This window comes from Oncorhynchus keta, chromosome 28 (assembly GCF_023373465.1).
Source record: "Oncorhynchus keta strain PuntledgeMale-10-30-2019 chromosome 28, Oket_V2, whole genome shotgun sequence".
Lineage (NCBI taxonomy): Eukaryota > Metazoa > Chordata > Actinopteri > Salmoniformes > Salmonidae > Oncorhynchus > Oncorhynchus keta.
The window spans coordinates 5,179,727-5,205,191 of NC_068448.1; the positions used below are offsets into that span (position 1 = coordinate 5,179,727).

General features: G+C 43.3%; 1 protein-coding gene across 1 annotated transcript in view; it reads left to right on the plus strand.

The window, feature by feature from the left end:
• Positions 1–309: 309 nt before the first annotated feature.
• Positions 310–25,465, plus strand: part of xkr7b (XK, Kell blood group complex subunit-related family, member 7b) — a 161,381-nt gene continuing 136,225 nt past the window's right edge. The window contains exon 1 of the mRNA XM_052484504.1: positions 310–961. Within this exon, the coding sequence (XP_052340464.1) occupies positions 330–961 (632 nt within the window). The 5' untranslated portion in view covers positions 310–329. The remainder of the gene's footprint in view (positions 962–25,465) is intronic.

Genomic DNA, 25,465 nt, shown 5'->3' on the forward strand with positions numbered 1-25,465 from the left:
CTTCGTTATGCCGGTGCCATCAGTCCTAGTCTTCATTAGACTACCCAACAGGAGTCCTTGGATGGCAAGGTATGATTTCCGGCATTGAAATAAATGATTGACAAACGCTGTGTTATTCAATCAGACAATAATAAGCCTCCTAAGAATGTAATTACATATGATAGCATAGCCATTGAAACGAGGAGCAGTTATTGCCTGCCTGAGTTCTCGCTCTCTCGCTCTCCCCCACACGCTCTCTCTCCCTTTCTCACACACACCGACAGCCCCTTTCAATCTCTCACTCTCACTCTCTCCGTCGTCCGTTCCCGACTCTCTTTCCTACAACAAACATGGCTGCAAAATCGGACGGAGCAGCCCTGTCTGTGCAGACTACCGAGAATCCGGTACCACCACCACTCCGAGGTATGGTCGCAGCCGAGCCCGACCAGGGTCCCTCGTCGTGCCGCTATGCTTCTAAGCCCTACTCGCTCCTGGATTGCTGCTGGGTGTTGTGCTCACTGCTCGTCTTCTTTTCAGACGGGGCCACCGACCTGTGGCTTGCCGCGGACTACTACCTGAGACGGGACTACTGGTGGTTCGGGCTGACGCTGGTCTTCGTGGTGGTTCCCTCCGCCGTGGTTCAGGTGTTGAGTTTCAGGTGGATAGTCTACGACTACACGGACATCAGCGGCAGCAGCAGCGGGGCAGTAGCGGCAGTCAGTGCGGCAGCAGCAGCAGCAGCGGCGGCGGAGTCTTCCAAGGGAGGCGAGTGTAATTTCAGCACCAAGGGCAGCACCGACAACAACAAACAGCGCGGTGGCGGAGCGGCCAATGCTGCTACTGTTGGCGGGGTTGGATGCTCGTCGGCGGGGCAGAATGCGGCGGGGGCAGGGACTGAGAGCGGCACGCGGACATGCTGCAGAGTGTGTATGTGGCTGTTCCAGTCAATTCTTCACCTCCTACAACTGGGCCAGGTCTGGAGGTAAATACAGATACACATGTATTATGCAGCATACAGCAGCCGTCTGATCAATATGAGACACGTGCACTTGAGCGTGCGAACAGGCAGCCGTGCTCTGCACGCTCTCCGTGGCTCATAGAGAGGTTGTGGAGGAGCAACACCTCTCTTCTGCTGGAGATACTGGTCAGTCAGTCCACACTGGTAAAGATGGTTCAGCCCAGAGTCGTGTTAAAGAGAGATAGGTTACATTTAAATATATGTCTCCTCTCCTCTGTGTAGCCTATCAATCCTATTTTCCGTTAGTATGTGGATCTCTACAGGATCACGTGCGTCTTTTTAGGGTTGTTTTATGGTGTGAATATAAGGTTTGAGACTATGTTGGTCATGCCGAGCCTACCAGTAACCGCTAACAGAAGGAAACGCATGCCAAGTCAAGCCCACTACTTACTACCAGTCGTGGTCGAGTGATTCTAGAATGTCTAGTGTGTGTGTGTGTGTGTGTGGTTACCTATGTGTTTGTGTACGTGCGTGGGCGCGTGTGTGTGTGTGTGTGTGTGGTTACCTATGTGTTTGTGTGCGTGTGTGGCGTGTGTGTGTGTGTGTGTGTGTGTGTGTGTGTGTGTGTGTGTGTGTGTGTGTGTGTGTGTGTGTGTGTGTGTGTGTGTGTGTGTGTGTGTGTGTGTGTGTGTGTGTGAGAGAGAGAGAGCGAGAGAGAAACAGGGTTCTGAAGGAGAGAAAGCAGCATAATGAGGATGATGAGGATGATGAAGATGTGGATGAGGATGATGATGATTAGGATGATGATGAGGATGATGATGATGAGGATGATGAAGATGAGGATGGTAATTATTATTAGGAGGAGGATGATGATGAGGATGATGATGAGGAGGAGGATGATAATGAGGATGATGATGAGGATGATGAAGATGAGGATGATAATGATTATTAGGAGGAGGAGGATGATGATGAGGATGATGATGAGGAGGAGGATGATAATGAGGATGATGAGGAGGAGGAGGATGATGAGGAGGAGGATGATGAAGATGAGGAGGAGGAGGGGGGATGATGATGAGGAGGAGGAGGGAGGATGAGGAGGAGGAGGGGGGGATGATGATGATGATGATGAGGAGGAGGAGGAGGAGGAGATGGAAGTTGATGATGATGATGATGAGGATGAGGAGGGGGAGGATGATGATGAGGAGGAGGAGGATGAGGAGGGTGATGGGGATAATGAGGAGGAGGATGCTGATGAGGAGAAGGATGAGGAGGAGGAGTAGGATGATGATGAGGATGATGAAGATGAGGATGATAATGATTATTAGGAGGAGGAGGATGATGATGAGGATGATGATGAGGAGGAGGATGATAATGAGGATGATGAGGAGGAGGAGGAGGATGATGAGGAGGAGGATGAGGAGGAGGAGGATGAGGAGGAGGAGGATGACAATGAGGATGAGGAGGAGGAGGAGGAGGATGAGGAGGAGGATGAGGAGGAGGAGGAGGATGATGAGGAGGATGAGGATGATGAGGAGGAGGAGGATGATGAGGAGGAGGAGGATGAGGAGGAGGAGGAGGATGGGGAGCAGGAGGGGGGATGATGATGATGAGGAGGAGGAGGATGAGGAGGGGGGATGATGATGATGATGATGAGGAGGAGGAGGAGGAGGATGATGATGGGGAGGAGGAGGGGGAGGATGATGATGAGGAGGAGGAGGCTGAGGAGGAGGATGATGAGGAGGAGGAGGAGGAGGGGGATGATGATGAGGAGGAGGAGGAGGGGGATGATGATGATGAGGAGGAGGAGGAGGAGGAGGAGGGGGATGATGATGATGAGGAGGAGGAGGAGGGGGGATGATGATGATGATGATGAGGAGGAGGAGGAGGAGGAGGAGGATGATGATGGGGAGGAGGAGGAGGATGAGATGGATGTTTATGATGATGATGATGAGGATGAGGAGGAGGATGATGATGAGGAGGAGGATGAGGAGGATGATGATGGAGCCCAAATATTAGCGTTCTGTTAATTTCCAGATGAGAATAAAAAAGTCCATTCATTGATAAAACTCTCCAAAAGCTAAACGGTAACCCTTTGCTGGGCTCTTGGGCGAGTGGTGATATCTGTTTCATTGCACAAACTGCATCATGAATATTTAATGACAGTAGACCAAGACTGTTTCATGTCTTTGTAAGACTGACTCAGCCTTACTTTCTGCCCAAATATTCAGGGGGCCTATTTCCTGCCGTTTCGCCGGTTCAAAATTAGCTGAGTTGCCTTTTCAGAAAACACCACTCACTGGGCACAGTCATTTCAACGTTTGGTCTTTATTCCCTGACGTTCATGACTTTGCAAATCCAATCCATTTTCCATGTTGATTCATTACTATTAACAAGCATCAAAAGTCTCTTCGGAGGTTTTCAGGCCAGGGCGGGGCAAGCCAGGACTAGGCCATGGCAGATCAGGGCGGGGCAAGCCAGGACTAGGCCATGGCAGATCAGGGCAGAACAGGAACAGGGCAGGCCAGGAAAGGGCAGACCAGGGCAGAACAGGGGAAGGGCAGGGGCAGGGCAGGGGAGGGCAGACCAGGGCAGAACAGGGGCAGGGTTGGGAAGGGCAGAGCAGGGCCGGGCAGGGCAGGGCAGGGCCGGGCAGGGCAGGGCAGGGCCGGGGAGGGCAGGGCCGGGAGGGCAGGGCCGGGCAGGGCAGGGCAGGGCCGGGCATGGAGGGCAGGGCTGGGGAGGGCAGGGCCGGGGAGGGCAGGGCAGGGCCGGGTCAGGGCAGGGCAGGGCCGGGGAGGGCAGGGTCGGGAGGGCAGGGCCGGGCAGGGCAGGGCAGGGCCGGGCAGGGCAGGGCCGGGCAGGGCAGGGCCGGGAGGGCAGGGCCGGGCAGGGCAGGGCAGGGCCATGGCAGATCAGGGCAGGCAGCCAGGCCAGGCCAGGCCAGGGCAGACCAGGGCAGAACAGGAACAGGGGGCAGGCAGAACAGGAAGGGCAGGGGCAGGGCAGGGCAGGGCAGACCAGGGCAGGCAGGGGCCGGGCAGGGCAGGGCCGGGCAGCACGGGCAGGGCCAGGGCAGGGCAGGGCGGGCAGGGCAGGGCCGGGCAGGGCCGGGCAGGGCAGGGCAGGGCAGGGCAGGGCAGGGGGCAGGGCGGGCAGGGCAGGGCCGGGCAGGGCAGGGCCGGGAGGGCAGGGCCGGGAGGGCAGGGCAGGGCCGGGCAGGGCAGGGCAGGGCCAGGGAGGGCAGGGCAGGGCCGGGGGAGGGCAGGGCCGGGCAGGGGCAGGGCCGGGCAGGGCCGGGCAGGGCCAGGCAGGGCAGGGCAGGGCAGGGCAGGGCAGGGCAGGGCAGGGCAGGGCCGGGCAGGGCAGGGTCGGGCAGGGCCGGGCAGGGCAGGGCAGGGCCGGGCAGGGCAGGGCAGGGCAGGGCCGGGCAGGGCAGGGCAGGGCAGGGCAGGGCATACGAAATAGTATCACCCGCATATAGATTTAGTTGACAATTCTTTGAACAGATTGACCAATGGTGTTTCTATAAATAGTGAAGAGATCAGGTCCCAGAATCTACCCCTGTGGTACACCTTTATGTACATCAAGACATGCAGACTGAACCCCGTCAATGACGATGGTTAAGCTCATCGTGATACCATCAACAGGCCTATCAAGGACTTGTTCATTTAAAATACCATGATCAACAGTATCACAAGCTTTTGACAGGTCCACAAATAAAGCAGCACATTTCATTTTAGAGTCAAAAGTATCGACACAATAATTAACAGCTAAACTGGTTACTGTGATAATTAAATGCCCAGGACTAAACCCTGTGTCCTAAACCCTGTGTCCTAAACCCTGTGTCCTAAACTCTGTCCTAAACTCTGTGTCCTAAACCCTGTGTCGTAAACCCTGACTGTAGTGGTTGTTGTAATAGTACAGTGTCCTAAACCCTGTGTCCTAAACCCTGTGTCCTAAACCTTGTGTCCTAAACCCTGTGTCCTAAACCCTGACTGTAGTGGTTGTTGTAATAGTACAGTGTCCTAAACCCTGTGTCCTAAACCCTGTGTCGTAAACCCTGACTGTAGTGGTTGTTGTAATAGTACAGTGTCCTAAACCCTGTGTCCTAAACCCTGTGTCCTAAACCTTGTGTCCTAAACCCTGTGTCCTAAACCCTGACTGTAGTGGTTGTTGTAATAGTACAGTGTCCTAAACCCTGTGTCCTAAAACCTGTGTCGTAAACCCTGTGTCCTAAACCCTGTGTCCTTAACCCTGACTGGTTTACATTCTAAATACATTTCTGAGATATAAAAAAAATAGCTTTGTTGTTTACCCAGGATTCAATAATCTGAGCTTGACAAGGAAGTCTTGAAATGGGGCAATAATAATTAACTTCTCCCTTATGGAGACGACAACACAAGACCTGATTTACATACTTTTGGAATATTTTAACCTTTATTTAACTAGACAAGACAGTTAAGAACAAATTCTTATTTACAATGATGGCCTACCAAAAGGCAAAATGCTTCCTGCGGGGACAGGGGAGATGGGATTAAAACTAAAAATATATGACAAATCAAACATCACAACAAGAGAGACACCACCACATTACATAAAGGTATACCTAACACAACAGCATAGCAAGGCAGCAACACATGGCCATACAGCATGGTAGCAACACCACATGACAACAACATGGTAGCAACACAACATGACAACAACATGGTAGCAACACAACATGACAACAACATGGTAGCAACACAACATGGTAGGAACAGCACATGACAACAACATGGTAGCAACACAACATGGTAGCAAAACCACATGACAACAACATGGTAGCAGAACAACATGATAACAACTTGGTAGCAACACAACATGGCAGTAGCACAACATGGTAGCAGCACAACATGGTAGCAGCACAACATGGTAGCAGCACAACATGGTAGCAGCACAACATGGCAGTAGCACAACATGGTAGCAGCACAACATGGCAGCAACAACATGGTAGCAACACAACATGGTAGCAAAACAACATGACAACAACATGGTAGCAGAACAACAACATGGTAGCAGCACAACATGGTAGCAGCACAACATGGTAGCAGCACAACATGGCAGCAGCACAACATGGCAGCAGCACAACATGGTAGCAGCACAACATGGTAGCAGCACAACATGGTAGCAGCACAACATGGTAGCAGCACAACATGGTAGCAGCACAACATGGTAGCAACACAACATGGCAGCAGCACAAAGCCTGGTGCAAACATTAGTGGGCACAAACAGCACAAAGGGCAAGAAGTTACAACAATACATCAAGCAAAGCTGCCACAACTGTCAGTAAGAGTGTCCATGATTGGATCTTTGAATGAAGAGATGGGGATAAAACTGCCCAGTTTGCGTGTTTGTTGCAGCTCGTTCCAGTCGCTAGCTGCAGCCGAACTGAAAAGAGGAGCGACCCAGGGATGTGTGTGCTTTGGGTACCTTAAACAGAATGTGACTGGCAGAACGGGTGTTGTATCTAGAGGATGAGGGCTGCAGTAGGTATGTCAGATAGGAGGGAGTGAGGCCTAAGAGGGTTTTATAAATAAGCATCAACCAGTGGGTCTTGTGACGGGTATACAAAGAGGATCCGTTTACAAAGGAGTATAGAGTGCTGTGATGTGTCCTATAAGGAGCATTGGTGGCAAATAAGATGGCCGAATGGTAAAGAACATCTAGCCAGCTCGAGAGCACTCTTACCTGCCGATCTATAAATGATGTCTCCGTAATCTCCGTAATGGGTAGGATGGTCATCTGAATCAGGGTTTGTTTGGCAGCTGGGGTGAAAGAGGACCGATTACAATAGTTCTAAACACTCAGAGGTAACAATAACACCTGTGGGAAGAGGGGCATTCTTCTTACCAAACCACATGACCTTTGTTTTGGAGGTGTTCAGAACAAGGTTAAGGGCAGAGAAAGCTTGTTGGACACTAAGAAAGCTTTGTTGTAGAGCATTTAACACAAAATCCAACTGGAGCCAGCTGAGTATAAAACTGTAAAATCTGCTTATAAATTATTGAGAGAGCCTCCTACTGCCTGAGCTATGTGGTTGATGTAAATTGAGAAGAGCGTGGGGCCTAGGGTCAAGCCTTGGGGTGCTCCCTTGGTGACAGGCAGTGGCTGAGACAGCAGATGTTCTGACATTATACACTGCGCTCTTTGGGAGAGGTAGTTAGTAAACCATACCAAAGACCCCTCAGAGACACCAATACTTCTTAGCTGGCCCACAAGAATGCAATGGTCTACTGTTTCAAAAGCTTTGGCTAAGTCAATTTATATAGCAGAATCAAGGGCAATGGCGACATCATTTATGGTTGCAGTGACACATCCATAACCTGAGTGGAAACCAGACTGTAAACCAGAGAGAATACAATACTATAGACATCAAGAAAGCCAGTCAGTTGATTATTGCCAAGTTTTTCCAACACTTTTGATAAACAGCGCAAAATAGAAATAGGCCTATAACAGTTAGGATCAGATTAATCTCCCCTTTAAATAAAGGACACAACATGGCTGCCTTCCAAGCAATGGGAACCTCCCCAGAGAGGAGAGACAGGTTAAAAAGGTCAGAGAGAGGCTTGGTGAGGATACGGGAACCTCCCCAGAGAGGTGAGACAGGTTAAAAAGGTCAGAGAGAGGCTTGGTGAGGATACGGGAACCTCCCCAGAGAGGTGAGACAGGTTAAAAAGGTCAGAGAGAGGCTTGGTGAGGATACGGGAACCTCCCCAGAGAGGAGAGACAGGTTAAAAAGGTCAGAGAGAGGCTTGGTGATGATATGGGAACCTCCCCAGAGAGGAGAGACAGGTTAAAAAGGTCAGAGAGAGGCTTGGTGATGATACGGGAACCTCCCCAGAGAGGTGAGACAGGTTAAGAAATAGGAACCTCCCCAGAGAGAGACTTGGTGATGACGGGCAGCAACCTTAAAGAAGAAAGGAGAGACAGGTTATAAAGGTCCTCCCCAGAGAGGTGAGACAGGTTAAAAAGGTCAGAGATAGGGCTTGGTGATGATACGGGCAGCAACCTTAAAGAAGAAAGGGTCTAAACCATCTGACCCAGATGTTGTTTTGAGGGTGAAGTTTCAGGAGCTCCTTCAGCACCTCAGACTCAGTGAATGACTGCAGGGAGAAACATCGTAGCGGGGCAGGGGAACAAGAGGGAGGAGCATCGGGGATAGTCGCATTAGAAGGGGTGGGAGATGAGTAAATGTTGGACGGGCAATGAGGTATGGCTGAGTCAAAGAGGAATCCTGATGTGATGAAGTGGTGATTAAAGAGCTCAGCCATGTGCTCCTTGTCAGTAACAACCACATCATCAACATTAAGGGACATGGGCAGCTGTGAGGTGGAGGGTTTATTCTCCAGGTCTTTAACTGTTTTCCAGAACTTCTTGGGGTTAGACCCACAGAGAGAGAACTGAGGTTTAAAGTAACTAACTTTGGCCTTCCAGATAGCCTGAGTGCACTTATTTCTCATTTGCCTGAACGAGAGCCAGTCAGCCTGAGTATGCGTGTGCCGAGCCTTTCGTCAAATGGTATCCTTGAGGTGGAGTAACTGCAAGATCACGGTCGAACCAGGGGCTGAACCTGTTTTTAATTATCATTTTTTTATGGGGACATGTTTCTTAACATTACCACTGTTTGTCTAACAATACAACTGATTCTATACCAATTTAAAGAGGCTAGGTCATGAAGGAAGGCTTGCTCATTAAAGTTTTTTAGCAAGCGTCTATGACAAAGCAGGACAGGTAGTTTCACTGAGCAGCCATTACTAACACAGGCTGTAAAACAGTGATCACTAAGGTCATTACAGAAAACACCAGACTGATACCTATTAGGATTATTTGTGAGGGTGACATCAAGGAGAGTAGCCTTTTCTGTGTGTTTGAAGTCATACCTTGTGGGATTGGTAATAATCTGAGAGAGATTTAGGGAGTCCCATTGCTTTAGGACTTGGTCAGGTGGTTTAAGCATGTCCCAGTTTAGGTCACCTAGCAGGACAAATTCAGACTAATGTAGGGGATCAGGAAAGAACTTAGGGCAGGTAGGGTACAGGCTGCTGCTGCTGGTGGACAATAACACCCAGCAACAGTCAACAAAGAGCTATTAATGCTTAAAAAGGTTCATGCTTAAAACCAGCAAATCAAATTGTTTGGCGACAGACTTGGTGGAGACAACCGAGCACTGAAGGTGATCCTTGGTAAAGATTTTCACTCCCACACCTTTGGAAGATCTGTCTAGCAGAAAAAGGTCATAACCAGAAAGGTTAACATCAGAATTCAAAACACTCTTCCCTTACCACGTCATCTTTCTGAACCACATCTCAGTAATGACCAACACATCTGGATTGGAGCTGTGAACCCACACTTTCAATTGACCAATTGTAGGTAATAGGAGTCTGTTAACATGGAGAAAACCCAGACTTTAACGAGAGCAGAATTCAGTGAAGCAGATATCAGAGCACAAGTCAGAATTGGGGCTAGCAACAGTAGCTGGGCCAGGGTGTACATGCACATTTCCAGATATCATCAGCATTAATACAATCAGGGCACGGCAGAGGACAGGGAGGGCTCTGCAGTGCTGATTTTCTATGACATTTGAATGTGCATCAGATGGCAACAAAAAATCATATTATACAGCAATTTCATCAGGTAAACAGGAATACAAAGCAGGTGAGAGGTGGTTAGAATAGGATGGGAGGCCAGAAGTCTGTGTAACCAATACAGAGTCAGAGTCCCGAGTGTGGGAACAAACATAGTCTGTCCCACGTGTAATCGCAAGATTGAACCCAACATGGGGGGACTGTCATGACGTTGGCCTGGGGGTAGGTTTATGACAGTCATAAATACCTCTTCCCCCCCTTTTCCTCTCTCTACCCTACTGATGTTACATTTGAAAACCCCTTGGTTAACATAGAGATTCTGGGAACATCAGTAGGTGGGGGAAAATGAACTATATTCTGGTAATCCGAACCAATTGAACATATGCGGTGGTACTTAATGACTATGATGTCAGTTCGGTTGTCATCTGAGACATTCTCATCAATGATAAGATGACATAAACTCTACAGTGCAAAGTCTTCACATTGTAGTTTCGGATTCACATGGAATTTTTGAATATAAAATTATTGATGAAGAGATTAAAGGTAATTTTAGCTTCCAAATGAGAGATTTGGGTTTTCATAAGGTTAGGGCTCTGCTCAATCAGTGGCCCGCCCCTGTGAAGGGACATGGGTTATAAAACTTTTCAAACACGCCCTCCTCTCCCTTGATGACAATATAACCTGCTGTTCTGAGTACGTGAGGTCTGCAGCCACTGCGTTAAAATGACTAACATGTCAACTACAGAACTAAGCCAACCTCAGCATGAGTTTCGGTTGCAAATGGTATGAACTTTGAACTCTTATTCACTACAGAAGTGATACCTCCTAGCCGTTGAGTTAGCAACAGCAGCTGGAAACGCGGGCTAGGAAAGAACAGACAGAGTATCCAATCTACCACACAACGACGTTACTACAAAGTATCCAATTGACCACCAGATACATTCTTCAAAGGACAAAGGACTCGGTTTGGCAAAATGGCCTTCCATCTACCACCAACCTACTGAAGCGCAGCTCAGAATAAATATTTATTGCATTTTCCTTTTCCAAATGGGTGGTAATTTAGAATGCATAAGATACTGTATTTACGATAGCACAGCTTCTCCCTGTGTTCCTCAGTCTTCCCGCTCTTTCACTAAACCCAACACCCGTTCTTTCGTGTAACCATATCTGTTCCGTCCGCTAGGGATGTTTTCCTTTATGATGTCATTTGTAATCAAGGTATAATTTCTTCTTTGTATATGTCATTCTGTGTGAATAGTTAGGTATTTAGTAAATAAATAATTAAACCCAATTTTGTATTGCTGATTCAACTTGTTAGCCAGGGTTTGTGAAGATAACCAAGAATTTACAACTTTCAGATGAGACTGAATTAAGGTGACGATTAATATTGACTGCTATTGATGTAAAATATTACTAGTTCTTTAAGAGTTTATTCGGAAGATAGCAGCTCTGTAAATATTATTTTGTGGTGCCCCGACTCTCTAGTTAATTACATTTACATGATTAGCTCAATCAGGTAATATTAATTACGGAGAAAGGATTTTATAGGATAGCATGTCATATCACTTAATCATAGCCAAAGACACAACACACGGTTAGGTAAACAAGCAAGTTCATAGTCAACATAGCACACAGCTGTCATGAGGCAAATAGCATAAGGAACAAGAAAAAATATATAACAACGTGGGGCGAGCCATTGTAAGTTCAGAGTTACTCAACCCAACAAGATAACTTGAGAGAATAGCTCTCTATAAATCCAGTAAGCTACGAAAGTATGAGATCAAATAAATAAATAGTAGGCCTATAATTCAGATCAGTACTAAGTGTATGGCGTATGTGTGTGTGTTGGAGGCAAGTGAAAGTTTGGGAGAGGACCTATACCTACACCAGACAGGGTGCAGAACACCATGTCTACAGTAAAGAACACCATGTCTACAGTAAAGAACACCATGTCTACAGTAAAGAACACCATGTCTACAGTAAAGAACACCATGTCTACAGTAAAGAACACCATGTCTACAGTAAAGAACACCATGTCTACAGTAAAGAACACCATGTCTACAGTAAAGAACACCATGTCTACAGTAAAGAACACCATGTCTACAGTAAAGAACACCATGTCTACAGTAAAGAAACACCATAAAGAACACCCTACAGTAAAGAACACCACCATCCCTACAGTAAAGAACAACATGTCTACAGTAAAGAACACCATGTCTACAGTAAAACACCATGTCTACAGTAAAGAACACCATGTCTACAGTAAAGAACACCATCCCTACAGTAAAGAACACCATGTCTACAGTAAAGAACACCATGTCTACAGTAAAGAACACCATGTCTACAGTAAAGAACACCATCCCTACAGTAAAGAACACCATGAACACCCTACAGTAAAGAACACCAACAGAACACCATGTCTACAGTAAAGAACACCATGTCTACAGTAAAGAACACCATGTCTACAGTAAAGAACACCATGTCTACAGTAAAAACACCATGTCCATCCCTACAGTAAAGAAACACCATGTCTACAGTAAAGAACACCATCCTACTAAAGAACACCAGTCTACAAAGAACACCATGTCTACAGTAAAGAACACCATGTCTACAGTAAAGAACACCATGTCTACAGTAAAGAACACCATGTCTACAGTAAAGAACACCATGTCTACAGTAAAAACACACTACAGTAAAGAACACCATCCCTACAGTAAAGAACACCATGTCTACAGTAAAGAACACCATGTCTACAGTAAAGAACACCATGTCTACAGTAAAGAACACCATGTCTACAGTAAAGAACACCATGTCTACAGTAAAGAACACCATGTCTACAGTAAAGAACACCATCCCTACAGTAAAGAACACCATCCCTACAGTAAAGAACACCATCCCTACAGTAAAGAACACCATCCCTACAGTAAAGAACACCATCCCTACAGTAAAGAACACCATCCCTACAGTAAAGAACACCATGTCTACAGTAAAGAACACCATCCCTACAGTAAAGAACACCATCCCTACAGTAAAGAACACCATCCCTACAGTAAAGAACACCATCCCTACAGTAAGGCATGGTGGTGGCAGCATCCTGTTGTGTGGGTGTTTCTCTTCAGCAGAGACTGGAGCGCTTGTCACGATAGAAGGGAAAATGGGACAGTGCAATATACCAACATATTCTTGAGGAGAACCTGCAGCCCTCTGAAAGGAAGTTGAAAACGGGAATACGGTTCACGTTTCAATATGGCAATGACCCAAGGCACACCGGCAAAGTGACAGTACAGTGGCTGAAGGACAAGAAGGTGAATGTCCTTGAGCGGCCAAGTCACAGCCCCCCGGCCTAAATCCCATCGAGAATCTGTGGAATGACTTGAAGAGTGCAGTTCATGAGAGGTCAATTTACTGTTTTAAATTGTAAATCATTTTCAGAGATTTTTTTTTTTTTAATTCACTTGGATATTGTGGGTTACTGTGTTTATTTATTTATTTTATTTATTTCACCTTTATTTAACCAGGTAGGCCAGTTGAGAACAAGTTCTCATTTACAACTGCGACCTGGCCAAGATAAAGCAGAGCAGTGTGAACAGACAACAGAGTTACACATGGAGTAAACAATTAACAAGTCAATAACACAGTAGAAAAAGAAAAAAACGAGTCTATATACATTGTGTGTAAACGAAGTCGTGAAAAAAAGTCAGATTTGATGTGTTTCAGGCTGTAAGGCAACAAAAGGTGAACATTTTGAAAACCATAGAATGGTGGATATTCAGTATTCTATTTAAACTCACTGTTCACTGTTAACTAAAGAGGCTTCAACAGACGACAACACAGTTGGTATAGGCGTGTGTGTGCAACGGTGTGTGTGTGTGTGTGTGTGTGTGCAATGGTGTGTGTGTGTGTGTGGTGAGAGCGTTCTATTCTCAAAAGCGTATTCCTAAATGTTATTCTGTATAAATAGCCTGGGTGGTTATTTGCTTAAATCACTGAACACAACAGATGCTTCTTAGAGAACGACTTCTGTTTTATGTAATTTTATTTTACCTTTATTTAACCAGGCAATAACCATATAGTCCATTCCAGTCATTATTATGAGCCATATAGTCTGTTCCAGTCATTATTATGAGCCATATAGTCCGTTCCAGTCATTATTATGAGCCATATAGTCTGTTCCAGTCATTATTATGAGCCATATAGTCTGTTCCAGTCTTTATTATGAGCCATATAGTCTGTTCCAGTCATTATTATGAGCCATATAGTCCGTTCCAGTCATTATTATGAGCCATTAGTCCGTTCCAGTCATTATTATGAGCCATATAGTCTGTTCCAGTCATTATTATGAGCCATATAGTCCGTTCCAGTCATTATTATGAGCCATATAGTCTGTTCCAGTCATTATTATGAGCCATATAGTCCGTTCCAGTCATTATTATGAGCCATTAGTCCGTTCCAGTCATTATTATGAGCCATATAGTCCGTTCCAGTCTTTATTATGAGCCATATAGTCTGTTCCAGTCTTTATTATGAGCCATATAGTCTGTTCCAGTCATTATTATGAGCCATATAGTCCGTTCCAGTCATTATTATGAGCCATTCGTCCGTTCCAGTCATTATTATGAGCCATATAGTCTGTTCCAGTCATTATTATGAGCCATATAGTCCGTTCCAGTCATTATTATGAGCCATATAGTCTGTTCCAGTCATTATTATGAGCCATATAGTCCGTTCCAGTCATTATTATGAGCCATTCGTCCGTTCCAGTCATTATTATGAGCCATATAGTCCGTTCCAGTCATTATTATGAGCCATATAGTCCGTTCCAGTCATTATTATGAGCCATATAGTCTGTTCCAGTCATTATTATGAGCCATATAGTCCGTTCCAGTCATTATTATGAGCCATATAGTCCGTTCCAGTCATTATTATGAGCCATATAGTCTGTTCCAGTCATTATTATGAGCCATATAGTCCGTTCCAGTCATTATTATGAGCCATATAGTCTGTTCCAGTCATTATTATGAGCCATATAGTCCGTTCCAGTCATTATTATGAGCCATATAGTCCGTTCCAGTCATTATTATGAGCCATATAGTCCGTTCCAGTCATTATTATGAGCCATATAGTCCGTTCCAGTCATTATTATGAGCCATATAGTCTGTTCCAGTCATTATTATGAGCCATATAGTCCGTTCCAGTCATTATTATGAGCCATTCGTCCGTTCCAGTCATTATTATGAGCCATATAGTCCGTTCCAGTCATTATTATGAGCCATATAGTCCGTTCCAGTCATTATTATGAGCCATATAGTCCGTTCCAGTCATTATTATGAACCGTATAGTCCGTTCCAGTCATTATTATGAGCCATATAGTCCGTTCCAGTCATTATTATGAGCCATATAGTCTGTTCCAGTCATTATTATGAGCCATATAGTCCGTTCCAGTCATTATTATGAGCCATATAGTCTGTTCCAGTCATTATTATGAGCCATATAGTCCGTTCCAGTCATTATTATGAGCCATATAGTCTGTTCCAGTCATTATTATGAGCCATATAGTCTGTTCCAGTCATTATTATGAGCCATATAGTCCGTTCCAGTCATTATTATGAGCCATATAGTCCGTTCCAGTCATTATTATGAGCCATATAGTCCGTTCCAGTCATTATTATGAGCCATATAGTCCGTTCCAGTCATTATTATGAGCCATATAGTCCGTTCCAGTCATTATTATGAGCCATATAGTCCGTTCCAGTCATTATTATGAGCCATATAGTCCGTTCCAGTCATTATTATGAGCCATTCGTCCGTTCCAGTCATTATTATGAGCCATATAGTCTGTTCCAGTCATTATTATGAGCCATATAGTCCGTTCCAGTCATTATTATGAGCCATTCGTCCGTTCCAGTCATTATTATGAGCCATATAGTCCGTTCCAGTCATTATTATGAGCCATTCGTCCGTTCCAGTCATTATTATGAGCCATATAGTCCGTTCCAGTCATTATTATGAGCCATATAGTCCGTTCCAGTCATTATTATGAGCCATATAGTCCGTTCCAGTCATTATTATGAGCCATATAGTCCGTTCCAGTCATTATTATGAGCCATATAGTCCGTTCCAGTCATTATTATGAGCCATATAGTCCATTCCAGTCATTATTATGAGCCATATAGTCCGTTCCAGTCATTATTATGAGCCATATAGTCCGTTCCAGTCATTATTATGAGCCATATAGTCCGTTCCAGTCATTATTATGAGCCATATAGTCCGTTCCAGTCATTATTATGAGCCATAAGTCCGTTCCAGTCATTATTATGAGCCATAGTCCATTCCAGTCATTATTATGAGCCATATAGTCCGTTCCAGTCATTATTATGAGCCATATAGTCCGTTCCAGTCATTATTATGAGCCATATAGTCCGTTCCAGTCATTATTATGAGCCATATAGTCCGTTCCAGTCATTATTATGAGCCATATAGTCGGTTCCAGTCATTATTATGAGCCATATAGTCTGTTCCAGTCATTATTATGAGCCATATAGTCTGTTCCAGTCTTTATTATGAGCCATATAGTCTGTTCCAGTCATTATTATGAGCCATATAGTCTGTTCTGTTGAGCCAGTTCAGTCATTATTATGAGCCATATAGTCTGTTCCAGTCATTATTATGAGCCATATAGTCCGTTCCAGTCATTATGGAAGGAGAGTTCCAGTCTAGCCAGACACCTAGGTACTATGAGCCATATAGTTCAGTCGTTCTGTTCCAGTCATTATTATGAGCCATATAGTCCGTTCCAGTCTTTATTATGAGCCATATAGTCCGTTCCAGTCATTATTATGAGCCATATAGTCCGTTCCAGTCTTTATTATGAGCCATATAGTCCGTTCCAGTCTTTATTATGAGCCATATAGTCCGTTCCAGTCATTATTATGAGCCATATAGTCCGTTCCAGTCTTTATTATGAGCCATATAGTCCGTTCCAGTCATTATTATGAGCCATATAGTCCGTTCCAGTCATTATTATGAGCCATTAGTCCGTTCCAGTCATTATTTATCCGTTCCAGTCTTAGTGTGGCCATATAGTCCGTTCCAGTCATTATTATGAGCCATATAGTCCGTTCCAGTCATTATTATGAGCCATATAGTCCGTTCCAGTCATTATTATGAGCCATTAGTCCGTTCCAGTCATTATTATGAGCCATATAGTCCGTTCCAGTCATTATTATGAGCCATATAGTCCGTTCCAGTCATTATTATGAACCATATAGTCCGTTCAGTCATTATTATGAGCCATTCGTCCGTTCCAGTCATTATTATGAGCCATATAGTCCGTTCCAGTCATTATTATGAGCCATATAGTCCGTTCCAGTCATTATTATGAGCCATATAGTCCGTTCCAGTCATTATTATGAGCCATATAGTCCGTTCCAGTCATTATTATGAGCCATATAGTCCGTTCCAGTCATTATTATGAGCCATATAGTCCGTTCCAGTCATTATTATGAGCCATATAGTCCGTTCCAGTCATTATTATGAGCCATATAGTCCGTTCCAGTCATTATTATGAGCCATATAGTCCGTTCCAGTCATTATTATGAGCCATATAGTCGTTATAGTCTGTTCCAGTCATTATTATGAGCCATATAGTCCGTTCCAGTCATTATTATGAGCCATATAGTCCGTTCCAGTCATTATTATGAGCCATATAGTCCGTTCCAGTCATTATTATGAGCCATATGAGTCCGTTCCAGTCATTATTATGAGCCATAGTCCGTTCCAGTCATTATTATGAGCCATATAGTCGTTCCAGTTCATTCATTATTATGAGCCATATAGTCCGTTCCAGTCATTATTATGAGCCATATAGTCCGTTCCAGTCATTATTATGAGCCATATAGTCCGTTCCAGTCATTATTATGAGCCATATAGTCCGTTCCAGTCATTATTATGAGCCATATAGTCCGTTCCAGTCATTATTATGAGCCATATAGTCCGTTCCAGTCATTATTATGAGCCATATAGTCCGTTCCAGTCATTATTATGAGCCATATAGTCCGTTCCAGTCATTATTATGAGCCATATAGTCCGTTCCAGTCATTATTATGAGCCATATAGTCCGTTCCAGTCATTATTATGAGCCAGTATAGTCTGTTCCAGTCATTATTATGAGCCATATAGTCCGTTCCAGTCATTATTATGAGCCATATAGTCCGTTCCAGTCATTATTATGAGCCATATAGTCTGTTCCAGTCATTATTATGAGCCATATAGTCTGTTCCAGTCATTATTATGAGCCATATAGTCTGTTCCAGTCATTATTATGAGCCATATAGTCTGTTCCAGTCATTATTATGAGCCATATAGTCCGTTCCAGTCATTATTATGAGCCATATAGTCTGTTCCAGTCATTATTATGAGCCATATAGTCCGTTCCAGTCATTATTATGAGCCATATAGTCTGTTCCAGTCATTATTATGAGCCATATAGTCCGTTCCAGTCATTATTATGAGCCATATAGTCCGTTCCAGTCATTATTATGAGCCATATAGTCCGTTCCAGTCATTATTATGAGCCATATAGTCCTGTTCCAGTCATTATTATGAGCCATATAGTCCGTTCCAGTCATTATTATGAGCCATATAGTCTGTTCCAGTCATTATTATGAGCCATATAGTTCAGTCATTATTATGAGTAGTCCAGTCATTATTATGAGCCATATAGTCCGTTCCAGTCATTATTATGAGCCATATAGTCTGTTCCAGTCATTATTATGAGCCATATAGTCTGTTCCAGTCATTATTATGAGCCATATAGTCCGTTCCAGTCATTATTATGAGCCATATAGTCCGTTCCAGTCATTATTATGAGCCATTCGTCCGTTCCAGTCATTATTATGAGCCATATAGTCCGTTCCAGTCATTATTATGAGCCATATAGTCCGTTCCAGTCATTATTATGAGCCATATAGTCCGTTCCAGTCATTATTATGAGCCATATAGTCCGTTCCAGTCATTATTATGAGCCATATAGTCTGTTCCAGTCATTATTATGAGCCATATAGTCCGTTCCAGTCATTATTATGAGCCATATAGTCCGTTCCAGTCATTATTATGAGCCATATAGTCCGTTCCAGTCATTATTATGAGCCATATAGTCCGTTCCAGTCATTATTATGAGCCATATAGTCCGTTCCAGTCATTATTATGAGCCATATAGTCCGTTCCAGTCATTATTATGAGCCATATAGTCCGTTCCAGTCATTATTATGAGCCATATAGTCTGTTCCAGTCATTATTATGAGCCATATAGTCCGTTCCAGTCATTATTATGAGCCATATAGTCCGTTCCAGTCAGTCCGTTCCATTATGAGCCATATAGTCCGTTCCAGTCATTATTATGAGCCATATAGTCTGTTCCAGTCATTATTATGAGCCATATAGTCTGTTCCAGTCATTATTATGAGCCATATAGTCATTATTATGAGCCGTTCCAGTCATTATTATGAGCCATATAGTCTGTTCCAGTCATTATTATGAGCCATATAGTCCGTTCCAGTCATTATTATGAGCCATATAGTCTGTTCCAGTCATTATTATGAGCCATATAGTCCGTTCCAGTCATTATTATGAGCCATATAGTCCGTTCCAGTCATTATTATGAGCCATATAGTCCGTTCCAGTCATTATTATGAGCCATATAGTCCGTTCCAGTCATTATTATGAGCCATATAGTCCGTTCCAGTCATTATTATGAGCCATATAGTCCGTTCCAGTCATTATTATGAGCCATATAGTCCTGTTCCAGTCATTATTATGAGCCATATAGTCTGTTCCAGTCATTATTATGAGCCATATAGTCTGTTCCAGTCATTATTATGAGCCATATAGTCCGTTCCAGTCATTATTATTATGAGCCATATAGTCTGTTCCAGTCATTATTATGAGCCATATAGTCCGTTCCAGTCATTATTATGAGCCATATAGTCCGTTCCAGTCATTATTATGAGCCATATAGTCCGTTCCAGTCATTATTATGAGCCATATAGTCTGTTCCAGTCATTATTATGAGCCATATAGTCCGTTCCAGTCATTATTATGAGCCATATAGTCTGTTCCAGTCATTATTATGAGCCATATAGTCCGTTCCAGTCATTATTATGAGCCATATAGTCTGTTCCAGTCATTATTATGAGCCATATAGTCCGTTCCAGTCTTTATTATGAGCCATATAGTCCGTTCCAGTCATTATTATGAGCCATATAGTCTGTTCCAGTCATTATTATGAGCCATATAGTCCGTTCCAGTCATTATTATGAGCCATATAGTCCGTTCCAGTCATTATTATGAGCCATATAGTCCGTTCCAGTCATTATTATGAGCCATATAGTCCGTTCCAGTCATTATTATGAGCCATATAGTCCGTTCCAGTGATTATTATGAGCCATATAGTTCCATTATTATGAGCCATATAGTCCGTTCCAGTCATTATTATGAGCCATATAGTCCGTTCCAGTCATTATTATGAGCCATATAGTCCGTTCCAGTCATTATTATGAGCCATATAGTCCGTTCCAGTCATTATTATGAGCCATATAGTCCGTTCCAGTCATTATTATGAGCCATATAGTCCGTTCCAGTCATTATTATGAGCCATTTGTCCGTTCCAGTCATTATTATGAGCCATATAGTCCGTTCCAGTCATTATTATGAGCCATATAGTCTGTTCCAGTCATTATTATGAGCCATATAGTCTGTTCCAGTCATTATTATGAGCCATATAGTCCGTTCCAGTCATTATTATGAGCCATATAGTCTGTTCCAGTCATTATTATGAGCCATATAGTCCGTTCCAGTCATTATTATGAGCCATATAGTCCGTTCCAGTCATTATTATGAGCCATATAGTCTGTTCCAGTCATTATTATGAGCCATATAGTCTGTTCCAGTCATTATTATGAGCCATATAGTCCGTTCCAGTCATTATTATGAGCCATATAGTCCGTTCCAGTCATTATTATGAGCCATATAGTCTGTTCCAGTCATTATTATGAGCCATATAGTCTGTTCCAGTCATTATTATGAGCCATATAGTCCGTTCCAGTCATTATTATGAGCCATATAGTCCGTTCCAGTCATTATTATGAGCCATATAGTCCGTTCCAGTCATTATTATGAGCCATATAGTCTGTTCCAGTCATTATTATGAGCCATATAGTCCGTTCCAGTCATTATTATGAGCCATATAGTCTGTTCCAGTCATTATTATGAGCCATATAGTCCGTTCCAGTCATTATTATGAGCCATATAGTCTGTTCCAGTCATTATTATGAGCCATATAGTCCGTTCCAGTCATTATTATGAGCCATATAGTCCGTTCCAGTCATTATTATGAGCCATATAGTCTGTTCCAGTCATTATTATGAGCCATATAGTCCGTTCCAGTCATTATTATGAGCCATATAGTCCGTTCCAGTCATTATTATGAGCCATATAGTCCGTTCCAGTCATTATTATGAGCCATATAGTCCGTTCCAGTCATTATTATGAGCCATATAGTCTGTTCCAGTCATTATTATGAGCCATATAGTCCGTTCCAGTCATTATTATGAGCCATATAGTCTGTTCCAGTCATTATTATGAGCCATATAGTCCGTTCCAGTCATTATTATGAGCCATATAGTCCGTTCCAGTCATTATTATGAGCCATATAGTCCGTTCCAGTCATTATTATGAGCCATATAGTCTGTTCCAGTCATTATTATGAGCCATATAGTCTGTTCCAGTCATTATTATGAGCCATATAGTCTGTTCCAGTCATTATTATGAGCCATATAGTCCGTTCCAGTCATTATTATGAGCCATATAGTCTGTTCCAGTCATTATTATGAGCCATATAGTCCGTTCCAGTCATTATTATGAGCCATATAGTCCGTTCCAGTCATTATTATGAGCCATTCGTCCGTTCCAGTCATTATTATGAGCCATTCGTCCGTTCCAGTCATTATTATGAGCCATATAGTCCGTTCCAGTCATTATTATGAGCCATATAGTCCGTTCCAGTCATTATTATGAGCCATATAGTCCGTTCCAGTCATTATTATGAGCCATATAGTCCGTTCCAGTCATTATTATGAGCCATATAGTCCGTTCCAGTCATTATTATGAGCCATATAGTCCGTTCCAGTCATTATTATGAGCCATATAGTCCGTTCCAGCCATTATTATGAGCCAATAAGTCCGTTCCAGTCATTATTATGAGCCATATAGTCCGTTCCAGTCATTATTATGAGCCATTCGTCTGTTCCAGTCATTATTATGAGCCATATAGTCCGTTCCAGTCATTATTATGAGCCATATAGTCCGTTCCAGTCATTATTATGAGCCATTCGTCCGTTCCAGTCATTATTATGAGCCATATAGTCCGTTCCAGTCATTATTATGAGCCATATAGTCCGTTCCAGTCATTATTATGAGCCATATAGTCCGTTCCAGTCATTATTATGAGCCATTCGTCTGTTCCAGTCATTATTATGAGCCATATAGTCCGTTCCAGTCATTATTATGAGCCATATAGTCCGTTCCAGTCATTATTATGAGCCATATAGTCCGTTCCAGTCATTATTATGAGCCATATAGTCCGTTCCAGTCATTATTATGAGCCATATAGTCCGTTCCAGTCATTATTATGAGCCATATAGTCCGGTCCAGTCATTATTATGAGCCATAAAGTCTGTTCCAGTCATTATTATGAGCCATTCGTCCGTTCCAGTCATTATTATGAGCCATTCGTCCGTTCCAGTCATTATTATGAGCCATTCGTCCGTTCCAGTCATTATTATGAGCCATATAGTCCGTTCCAGTCATTATTATGAGCCATATAGTCCGTTCCAGTCATTATTATGAGCCATATAGTCCGTTCCAGTCATTATTATGAGCCATATAGTCCGTTCCAGTCATTATTATGAGCCATTCGTCCGTTCCAGTCATTATTATGAGCCATTCGTCCGTTCCAGTCATTATTATGAGCCATATAGTCCGTTCCAGTCATTATTATGAGCCATATAGTCCGTTCCAGTCATTATTATGAGCCATATAGTCCGTTCCAGTCATTATTATGAGCCATATAGTCCGTTCCAGTCATTATTATGAGCCATATAGTCCGTTCCAGTCATTATTATGAGCCATATAGTCTGTTCCAGTCATTATTATGAGCCATATAGTCCGTTCCAGTCATTATTATGAGCCATTCGTCTGTTCCAGTCATTATTATGAGCCATATAGTCCGTTCCAGTCATTATTATGAGCCATATAGTCCGTTCCAGTCATTATTATGAGCCATATAGTCTGTTCCAGTCATTATTATGAGCCATTTAGTCTGTTCCAGTCATTATTATGAGCCATATAGTCTGTTCCAGTCATTATTATGAGCCATATAGTCCGTTCCAGTCATTATTATGAGCCATTCGTCTGTTCCAGTCATTATTATGAGCCATATAGTCCGTTCCAGTCATTATTATGAGCCATATAGTCTGTTCCAGTCATTATTATGAGCCATATAGTCTGTTCCAGTCATTATTATGAGCCATATAGTCCGTTCCAGTGATTATTATGAGCCATATAGTCTGTTCCAGTCATTATTATGAGCCATATAGTCCGTTCCAGTCATTATTATGAGCCATATAGTCCGTTCCAGTCATTATTATGAGCCATTTAGTCCGTTCCAGTCATTATTATGAGCCATATAGTCTGTTCCAGTCATTATTATGAGCCATATAGTCCGTTCCAGTCATTATTATGAGCCATATAGTCTGTTCCAGTCATTATTATGAGCCATATAGTCCGTTCCAGTCATTATTATGAGCCATATAGTCCGTTCCAGTCATTATTATGAGCCATATAGTCTGTTCCAGTCATTATTATGAGCCATTCGTCTGTTCCAGTCATTATTATGAGCCATATAGTCCGTTCCAGTCATTATTATGAGCCATATAGTCTGTTCCAGTCATTATTATGAGCCATATAGTCTGTTCCAGTCATTATTATGAGCCATTCGTCTGTTCCAGTCATTATTATGAGCCATATAGTCCGTTCCAGTCATTATTATGAGCCATATAGTCTGTTCCAGTCATTATTATGAGCCATATAGTCTATTCCAGTCATTATTATGAGCCATATAGTCTATTCCAGTCATTATTATGAGCCATTCTTCTCTCAGCAGCCTCCACTGATTTGCATAATTCATGTTTTGTCTTTTAAATACATTTCTTAATTTCCTAAAAACTAATTTGTTATAATTTACACATTTGTGTGTCACGTTTCTTTTGTCTTAATAATTATTCTCCTATTTTGATTTCAGCATCTTACTGCCGATCGGACGATTTCTAAAGGGCTCTGTCCTCCCGAAGTTGTTGACTGCTTTTGTGCTTGCTAGTTAGCTAGCACTTCTCAGCCAATGGCTAGCAGGTTTCTTTCTGGCAATAAAAAAACTGATAATTGTTATTAAAAGTTTTAGGGTACTTCAAAATGGAGATTCCCTCCACGAGATGGAGAGAGACTGAGGTCTTACTCTGCCAAGCAACATGCCAAAGCTACCATGTGTGTGTGCGTGTGTGTGTGTGTGTGTGTGTTCGAGATGAGCCTCTGATCTCATATCCTGCCAGGTCACCTGGGACTCACCAAGGTCTCCTTGCTATGGATCTATACAACACACACACACACACACACACACACACACACACACACACACACACACACACACACACACACACACACACACACACACACACACACACACACACACACACACACACACACACTGGCTGCTGAATTATTAACAGTGGGGCCTTGAGGAATCTTCTGCTCAGCGATTGTGTGTGTGTGTGTGGGGGGGGATCTAGTGTTTCCTGCCATACAGCCAGTCATCTGATTGATCCTCTCTGTCACTTTCTCTCCTTCCGCTCTCTCTCTCTCTCTCTCTCTCTCTGTCACTCTAATAGTCTGTTGTTGTCACAAACTTGCTAATAAAATAATGTTTGCATATTATGCTTATACATGGCCATGATGCAGGTCAGATCAGACTAGGCCAGACGAATAGAATGAGTTAATTATCTTTATTTGGGTCAGACCAAGGCCATGTTTGTGTATTTTCTCCATTGGTTAACAATGTGGACCCTGCAGGTGTCCTTTAGTAGCCTGGAAGTGTGTGTCCTTTAGTAGCCTGGAGGTGTGTGTCCTTTAGTAGCCTGGAGGTGTGTGTCCTTTAGTAGCCTAGAGGTGTGTTGGGTCATTGTTCTGTTGAAAAACAAATGATAGTCCCACTAAGCCCAAACCAGATGGGATGGCGTATCGCTGCAGAAGGCTGTGTGACTTGAATTCTAAATATATCACAGACATTGTCACCAGCAAAACACCCCCACACCATAACACCTCCTCTTCCGTGCTTCACGGTGGGAAACACACATGCGGAGATCATCCGTTCACCTACTCTGCGTCTCACAAAGAAACTGCGGTTGGAACCAAAAAATCTCAAATTCGGACTCAGCAGACCAAAGGACACATTTCCACCGGTCTAATGTCCATTGCTCGTATTTCTTGGCCCAAGCAAGTCTCTTCTTCTTCTTGGTGTCCTTTAGTAGTGGTTTATTTGCAGCATTTTGACCATGAAGGCCTGATTCACACAGTCTCTTCTGAACAGTTGATGTTGAGATGTGTTTGTTACTTGAACTCTGTGAAGCATTTATTTGGGCTGCAATTTCTGAGGATGGTAATTCCAATGAACCTCTGTAGCAGAGGTAACTCTGGGTCTTCCATTCCTGTGGCGGTCCTCATGAGAGACAGTTTCATCATAGCGCTTGATGGTTTTTGCGACTGCACTTCATGAAATCTTCAAAGTTCTTGTAATTTT